The 8,354-nt window shown below is 27.4% G+C and overlaps 5 protein-coding genes across 7 annotated transcripts; 2 read left to right on the top strand and 3 right to left on the bottom strand.

Annotated features, from left to right (window-relative positions):
* Positions 1-595: 595 nt before the first annotated feature.
* LOC114929536 (glycolipid transfer protein) lies at positions 596-2,032 on the top strand. The gene is made up of 5 exons (XM_029301111.2): positions 596-989; positions 1,107-1,162; positions 1,243-1,364; positions 1,502-1,652; positions 1,774-2,032. The coding sequence occupies exons 1-5, from the start codon at positions 803-805 to the stop codon at positions 1,954-1,956; spliced, it is 699 nt and encodes a 232-aa protein (XP_029156944.1). The 5' UTR covers positions 596-802; the 3' UTR covers positions 1,957-2,032.
* Positions 1,470-3,857, bottom strand: LOC114929538 (transmembrane protein 17B). Its single transcript, XM_029301114.2, has 4 exons — positions 3,236-3,857; positions 2,837-2,940; positions 2,638-2,751; positions 1,470-2,573 (listed from the first exon to the last, which is right to left on the bottom strand). The coding sequence occupies exons 1-4, from the start codon at positions 3,327-3,329 to the stop codon at positions 2,319-2,321; spliced, it is 567 nt and encodes a 188-aa protein (XP_029156947.1). The 5' UTR covers positions 3,330-3,857; the 3' UTR covers positions 1,470-2,318.
* A 14-nt stretch (positions 3,858-3,871) lies between these two features.
* LOC114929540 (translation machinery-associated protein 7 homolog) lies at positions 3,872-4,815 on the bottom strand. Of its 2 annotated transcripts, none has more exons than XM_085479494.1 (2): positions 4,605-4,815; positions 3,872-4,251 (listed from the first exon to the last, which is right to left on the bottom strand). In XM_085479494.1, the coding sequence occupies exon 2, from the start codon at positions 4,241-4,243 to the stop codon at positions 4,049-4,051; it is 195 nt and encodes a 64-aa protein (XP_085335620.1). In that variant the 5' UTR covers positions 4,244-4,251; positions 4,605-4,815; the 3' UTR covers positions 3,872-4,048. The 2 variants fall into 2 exon arrangements, with proteins under 2 accessions (XP_085335620.1, XP_029156950.1); XM_029301117.2 differs by having other exon boundaries at positions 3,872-4,244; positions 4,605-4,794.
* Positions 4,791-6,628, top strand: Dhfr (dihydrofolate reductase). 2 transcript variants are annotated; one of them, XM_029301113.2, is made up of 6 exons: positions 4,791-4,853; positions 5,486-5,597; positions 5,666-5,821; positions 5,900-6,017; positions 6,243-6,352; positions 6,436-6,628. In XM_029301113.2, the coding sequence occupies exons 2-6, from the start codon at positions 5,515-5,517 to the stop codon at positions 6,512-6,514; spliced, it is 546 nt and encodes a 181-aa protein (XP_029156946.1). In that variant the 5' UTR covers positions 4,791-4,853; positions 5,486-5,514; the 3' UTR covers positions 6,515-6,628. The 2 variants fall into 2 exon arrangements, with proteins under 2 accessions (XP_029156946.1, XP_029156945.1); XM_029301112.2 differs by lacking the exon at positions 4,791-4,853 and adding an exon at positions 5,005-5,073.
* Positions 6,615-8,077, bottom strand: HINT1 (histidine triad nucleotide binding protein 1). The gene is made up of 2 exons (XM_029301116.2): positions 7,702-8,077; positions 6,615-7,112 (listed from the first exon to the last, which is right to left on the bottom strand). Exons 1-2 carry the CDS (start codon positions 7,900-7,902, stop codon positions 6,843-6,845), a joined length of 471 nt encoding a protein of 156 aa, XP_029156949.1. The 5' UTR covers positions 7,903-8,077; the 3' UTR covers positions 6,615-6,842.
* Between the last annotated feature and the right edge of the window lie 277 nt (positions 8,078-8,354).

Below are 8,354 nucleotides of genomic sequence, written 5' to 3'. Positions count from 1 at the left end.
TAAAGAGTGACAAGCTTTAAGATATGTCAAATATACATGCTCAGTCGTGTTTAGAATCGTTTCTTGTGGTTCGGGACATTCGCCTGCGATTGTTACATCGATGTACAAAGCAGAATTAAAAAATCTTGAAATTTGAAACAATTCGTCTTTGACAGTTTTTTTTAAATTGTTGTATTTTTTAAAGTGTGCAACTTAAAGCGAAACGAAATTCAGTTCACACATCTATAAACGATTTTTAATAAGACTGCTGATTTGGATTTGCGTTATTTTTAATTTGGGGAAAAACTTGAATTTTTGATTTTTCGACTGACGACGCGAGCGATCGACGTACTATCATTTTCCGTATTAAACAAATTAATTTTTTATTGTCAGCTGTCAGATTCACATTAATATATATTAAAAACACATTTTTAAGTGCGTTCAAAGTCTTTAAATGAAGATAGATCGTTTTCGATGTTGAAACGAAAATTTTAAAAAGTGTCATACTTTTAGATATTTAAATTTTACTTGCTCATTCGTGTTTGGAATTGATTTTTATTGTTAAGAACATTCTTAATCGAAAAATATATTTATGGAAAATGCAGAATTCGAATGTCTTGAAATGTGAAGAGAATTAACTTTGACAGTTTTCTTTAAACTACTGTATTTTTTAAAGCTTACAATTACAAGAGTAATATAATGAATTTGTTTGGCGTGCGCGAAGCGCACGCTTGTGTTATCTTGTTATTTAGTATTACAAAATTTTTTAATTATTAATAGTAACGTATCAGCGTATTTTCTTTTGTCTTATTTGACAGTAGATATGTATACATGGTCAAATACGCACATTTTAAGGTTAGAGAACATGTCATCCTTCGATTCAATCATTCAAAAAGAAGCTTGTACTCCGATAAAATTTGATAATCGAGTACAATTTCCTGAAATAATCGATGACAAAATAAATACGGAAGAATTTTTACAAGCCTCCCGCGATGTTGTTCGAACAGTCGGTACGTTAATTCATTTTTAATTATAACCTCAAATTATCACGATTAATCGTTGCTGAACAAAATAATTTTGCAAACATGACGTAAAACGCGAACGCTAAAAGCAAATTTTCATTTCAGAAAAATTTGGCAAATTGTTTGCTCCTGTACGATACGACATGCAAGGCAATATTGATGTTAGTGTAACAAGAATTAATGTAGGGAACTTCCTAAGTTACGCTCTATGGATTTTTCAAAATATGTCTTTCAATTCCAGAAACTTACAACTAGATATTCTATGGATAAAATAAGTAACTCAACTCTACAAGACATGATCTTGCTTGAAAAATCTACTGAGGAAGATCTCGTTGCAGTTGATGCCTTAATGTGGTTGAGAAGGTATTTGTCTATATAAATTCTTTAAATTTTATATATAATAATATATATATATATATATATATATATATATATATTATTAATTATATATATAATAATATAAATATCTACATATAACATTTTTTATTTAATTGCTTTAGGGCCTTACATATGATTTTACTATTCTTCGAAAGGATTGTGGAAGATCACAAGACTGGGAAAGCGACAGAGGATTTAGTTGCTTTTCTAAAAGAGTCATATAAAGAAACTTTAGAGCCATATCATGGTTGGATGGCACAACAATTGTTTAATGTAAGTATAAATTTTCCCATGTGTAGAGAACCATTTAGATTATAGAAAAAGTTGTACTGCATTAAAAATAAATTTTAAAAATATAATAATATGGTGTCTAAATCTTAAAATATTGTTACAGCTCCTGTCACGTATGACACCTACTCGTTCGCAACTTTTACTGTCATTGGCAGATGGAGAATTGGATAAAGAGGAAATTACTTTATATAACATGGAGATGTCCTTAATAAATTTAAAGAAAAATGTGCTAGCTTTAAAGACATTTTATATTGATCATAATCTAGAAGTGACTACTGTAGTGTAATAAAATATATTTTAGAGTTTGATATTATCTCTTTAAACCAAATAGAGAAAATATTAACAAACAAAATAAATTAACAGATTATATTTAAAAAATTAATGAAGTTAGGAGAAAATTTTTGTTTTCCTATTATGTATGGGAAATTATGAATTTCTTCATATAAAATGTCTACACACACACACACACACACACATATATATATATATATATATATATATATATATATATATTAACATATTTTTAAGTTATATAAAATACAAAAATTAGTTTGATTCAGATTTAACACTAAAATATCATCACATTAGATTACATATTATTGACATAATAATGCAATATTATATTGTAAAATCTGAAAAGCAATAAAGTCAGTATACATTAATGTACTCTATATTATCAATTCCATATAATTGTGCAACATAAAATCTTTTAGCATGATGATTTGCCAATTGTTTTAAAGCTATCGTAGCTGTTATAATTTCCGTAACAAGAAGAAAACTCATGACACCATTAGCAATTGTTTCGCTAAGATGAGGTATAGTTTTATTATCGAAAAGAAGAAACATCTCTAAAGGTAAATGTATAAGAGTAGATATCAGCCAAAAACTTGCCAGTTCTGGAATCTGTGAAAGTAATATTTTAAACATTTATTTTGCTTTCAATTTTCTGTCTTATTAATGTATATACCTTTTCTGCTAAATTTCCAAGATATCCCAAGTATAATCGTAAACTTTCCAATGTTGATATAACAATAAATACTGCTATAGTTATAACTTTGTATACATCTGTCAAGTAATAATACTGCAAAATAAAGAATAACATCCCTTTATTATGTAATACTATTTATTTAAATACTAACTTTAAATGAAAATTTTATTATATTTACCTTTGCATCCAAGTTAACAATTATTATAATAAACCACAATGGAAATATCCCTACATTAAAATATAATGCTATTTGAAGTGGCAAATTGGCTTGTATCTGATTTCCTGCAAAAAACGAAGAATTATGATTTTAATTAGTTGTCAAATTAATAAAATTATATAAATTTAATTAAAAACAAAGTTTTTCATAAATATATATAATATATATCGATCATCATTAAAATTTAATAATTAATTGTAATAAAATGAAAAAAATTTACTTTTATTATATTTTATATATGTCAAATAAATAAAAATATCGAATTGTTAATCATAAAGTTAATTAATGGATCGATCGCGAATATTTACTATTATCGTTTCTCTGGCAACCGTCATATAAACGAAATGTATGTATATATACCTATATCATAAAATTCTTTTTTTCGATCGTAATAGGCTAAACCGGGAAATATACGATCCGATGCGGTGACAATCGATGTCCTCCACATCCACATTTTTTATAACATAATATTCTTCACGAATGCAAATGCAAAATTCAATTATACATAATTGACGCCAAATTTGTATTTCACACACAATCTAATCGTGTGATGCAACACTAGCAATCAGGGTCGCCAACGTTGTAACTTTAAATCTATAGCCCTCTGGCGAATAATCGCATATATTACAGAAAAATTTAGGTTTTTTCAATTATTTTTTTCAATCTTTACAATATCAGAGAGAGTGTTTCTCTCTGACAATATTTATCAAATTATAAATTTAACAATTAGTATATATATTTATATTAAAAATGTTAAATAGAGACAGTAGACAGAATTTAATGTCAAATAATATTGAGTCGTACTGTTGAGAATTATAATTGATACTAGTAAAGATTTGTCTTTATCCAATTAAAATAATTTTGAATAAAAGTATTTGATGCAAAATATGTAAATTTGTCAATAAAGAGGAACAAAAATTATAGTCCTTCATGTACATGAATTGTGACTTATAAATCATACTTTATGAAAAAAGTCAAGAGAAAGTGAAAAATACATACACAACATGCTGTTTTTATTTACAAGTTAAAAGCATTTCTCGAAATATATAAGGATTGTAAAAAAAGATATCGCAGAAATCCGGTATAACAATGGATCAGTTTAAAATTATTGTTATAAGACATCAGACATTTATGTGCACAGTCAATCGCATATTTCATCCATTCGACACATGATCATTTCTTTCCAGATTTCTTTATACCACCAGTGACTAGAGGACCCTTTTGACTGGCTTTCTTTGCTGCTTCAGCTAATGCTTTTTGTTGTTCCTTTTGCTTTTGCTTGAATGCTACATCCTCATCGTCCATAACTTTTGAATCCTTCTTTGGTGCCTTCAAAGGCTTTTTTTTACCTCCTTCTCGACCAGACATTCTGAAGCATATAAAAATAATTACATATTAATTGATTAATGATTATTATTGATTAGAAAACATAATAATAAGAAAAAAAACATAATAATAAATGTTCTTAAATTAAATCAAATATAACCTCTGATGCAACACAATCAAAAAATGAAAGATTTTAAATGACGATTATTTGATGAATACATAATAAATATTAACTATGCTATTAATATTAACACTGAATTAAATAATTTGTAAGTCACATACATATATACGACATATTCTTGAGAAAACCATGTAACATTCATTAAATCAAAATATTTTATACTGTCATGGACTATTTGTAAAACTTGTTAAAAACAAATTAATATTTAAGTCCTTTACTTACTTTCAACAATATTAAATTTCCGAACTAAATTACTTTTGTAAGCCAGAAACTGCACGTTCAGAAATTCGTAGAAATTGATAAATGTTTATGCGGTAGGATAAGAGTTTTGTCGATTCGATTATACAGATTGTGCTGCCACAAGTTGAGCTTGGAGGTGTCACACTTTTTTCTCTCTCTCTGCCTTGTACAGATTTGCTTTAAATTTGTTACATAAATGATGATATTGTATTTGGAATTATAAGAAATAATGTAAATAAGATTGATCAAATATAATTAAATGTATGGATTTGTGCAGTTTTTAACGACGAACTTGAATTCAATGTTATATATAGCAAAATGTGCACATAAATAATTCAATATTAATTTTCGATAAATAATATTGTATTTAAATGGATTCTCGTGTGTTTGGAATAAATTAATTTTTTATTGGTGTATATATGTATATGTAAATTGTACAAAATGATGCATCGTGAGTATTCAGAAAATCGATATTATTTTCTTTATTTGTTTTGTCCAACAATTCAAATGTTGGTAGCATTGATTTAATTTTTTGGACAAGCATATAATTCTACTACTTTAAAAATATTTACACAATTGCAATATTTACACATGCAACGTTTTTTCCTTATATTTTTCAGAAAGTAATAATATAGCTAAACAATGTTCTAAATATTTTTTTTAATAAACTCACTCGCCTTCTTATCTTTAATTGAAGTGGTAGGGAGATAAGATATTCGAATATCTCAGTTCAATTATTATTGAGCCGGCAAAACATGACCTAGCAAGATCAGCACAGCTCAAACAAAAAAATTGAAGAAGAATCATTATTGACTAGTTATAGTTTGTGATAATCTATATCATATCATTGTGTGATTTTTCAGGATCATTGCATTATTATTCGCGTGTCAATATGCCACTTAAATTAGAATTAATTGCCGCAGCATGTGAAAATATGGGCATTGGAATAAATGGCGATTTACCCTGGCGTTTAAAGTAAGATCTTCAATAATTATACAAAGTTGTTATTAAACATTCATCTATAAATAAATCTGAATTTACAGGACTGAAATGGCATACTTTACACATATGACAACTGATACAGAGGATAAAAATAAAAAGAATGTTGTACTTATGGGTCGGCATACATGGGAATGTATCCCTGAAAAGTATCGACCTTTAGAGAACCGCATAAATATGGTGTTAACATCACAATCACTGTAATTATGGATGAGAATTATTTATGAAATAACAAATTTAATTTTTTTGAAAAAAATACTGAATTGTGTCAATTTTAGGGATTATGGAGATAAGGCAATAACATGTAAAAGTATACCACATGCTATCGAATTGATTACAGAAATGCAGAATCAAATAGAAAGAGTGTGGGTAATAGGAGGAAGTAAAGTGTACAAGGTAATGTGTGACATTTTCAAAATATAAATCTGTTTTTTTTTTTACACATATCACACTTTCTATTTATAATTAAAATAAAACAAGTATATATTCACTACTTAGAACCAAGGAAAGAAAAATGACAGAAAGTATAGAAAATGTGACTAAAAAAAAAGTTTTAATAACAGGCATATATATTGATAGTCTAGATTTAAATCAAATAATGATTCTTGTATGTCCATATAGAACGCCATGGAATCTCCATATTTTGGGCGATTGTATTTGACACGTATAAAGAAAGAATTTGAATGCGATACATTCTTCCCTCCTATTCCAAATAATTTTGTACTGATAAAGTAAGCATCAATATTTTTCTATATTGTGCATTTAACATTTCATATCAATGCTGTTCTGCTTTACACATCTAATCTAATTTCAGAGATCCAGCTGTGCCACAAGATATCCAAGAAGAAAAAGGAATCCAATTTGTATATGAAGTATATGAAAAAGATAATTAGCAGAAACTTCAACATTTTAGTTATTGAAGCTATTCATAACAGATACACTATTTTTATAAAATTTTTTCTATGTATGTATATAATAAAAATATAAGACATATAACTCATTAATAATTGTGTATTGTTAATCATTCACAATTATAATATACAAACACAACACTATTAATCATAGCGTACTTTTTTATATAATATTTTTTAGGCATACATTTTAGATATATTTAAGTTAGAAAAATTTGATAAAACCACACACCCTTATCCTTACTACTGGATTCACTACTTTATATTTTATAATAAAAATGCTGTTTGTATATTTGTGCAAATGGACACATTAGCCAGGTGGCCATTCCAATTGTCGACCACCGAGGACATGCAAATGCAGATGATACACAGACTGTGCACCATGTTTTCCATCGTTGATAACCAAGCGAAATCCATTTGTTAAGCCTTTTTGCTTTGCAACTTTATGAGCGATATTCATCAAGTGGCCAAGTAAAGGTTCATCTTCATCTTGAGCTTTGGAAAGCTGCGGAATTGGTTTCCGTGGAATCACCAGAAAGTGCACAGGTGCTTGAGGATTTACATCATCAAATGCAACGCACTGTAAAATTTAAATATAATGAAATTATATTGTTGTGTATATTAATATTTATATTTAATCAAAATTTATTTTTTTTTTTACAAATCTTTCTTCAGAAAATTATAAATCAAGTTATTTCCATTAATAAGAAATATTTTATACATGATTTCTATATTAATATTAATCTATAATTCTCTTTTAAGATTAGAGATAATTAAAGTCAACATGTTTACTATGACAACTCAGCAAAAAAACAATGTGGTTACATAAATGTGGTTGATTTTGCAAGTTACTTTTGCGGTAATAACAAATTTAAATAATTTGCAATGCAATAACAATCTTTCTTAGATGAGTAGATAAAATGTACCTTTCTGAATTCTAAAATATAGTTTAAAATATATTTTAATATTTGAAAATATTTAGATATTTACATCGTTTATTCACTATATTTTGAATAATAATCTACATACAAAATTATATTTAAAATAGCATTTGATATTCAATGATGTGTTGGAAATAAAGTATAGAACGCCGGTAAATCGATTTATGTCGAAAAATTCAACAAAACGACGTGTACCTTTCAAAATTTGTACATCATGTCATAATTTACCTGATTATCCTCGTAAATAAAGTTGCATGGAATTTCTTTTCGCAGTATTTTTCCAAATATCGTATCGCTTTCCGGCACAGCTGATTGTGCCTTCTCCACCTCGGTCGCCATTTTTCGCAAACTGACAGAACAGTTAGGTCGACTACCGAGATAACCTAAATGTCTACACGCGCTTATGGCAAAGTTCGATAATAATTTCATGTCGAGGAGCAGCAACGATGTCACAGGCGCATATTTAATAAAATATAACTGTATTCTCAATATTAAATATTCCGCTATATTATTATATTTTATCTGTTCTATTTGCAGTTTACAATCACAAAATTTTAAAGATCTCACATTCACGTAAACGTAGCCATACCTGACATGAATTTTTAAGAGCGCGTTCCACTTACAGTTTGCAACGTCTGTCTTTGTTTAATTTTCAATTAACAACAAAGATAAAATAATCCCACGTGCAATGCAAATGTCAAACGGAACGCGCTTTAAGCGCGCGAATTTTCAATGCACTGAAAATTGTTTGAAATTTAAAGTTAATTTTTTCTTAAATTGAAATAGTTATTCAAATCTATATGATTCTAAAAGTGTTTAAAATAAATGTTTATTCTTTAATAAATATATTAAAGGAAATATAATATTATGTAATTAAGAAA

The sequence above is a fragment of the Nylanderia fulva genome, unplaced genomic scaffold (genome assembly GCF_048542155.1).
Source record: "Nylanderia fulva isolate GAGA-0341 unplaced genomic scaffold, ASM4854215v1 Scaffold12, whole genome shotgun sequence".
Taxonomy (NCBI): domain Eukaryota; kingdom Metazoa; phylum Arthropoda; class Insecta; order Hymenoptera; family Formicidae; genus Nylanderia; species Nylanderia fulva.
This window is presented reverse-complemented; position numbering and strand designations above follow the sequence as displayed.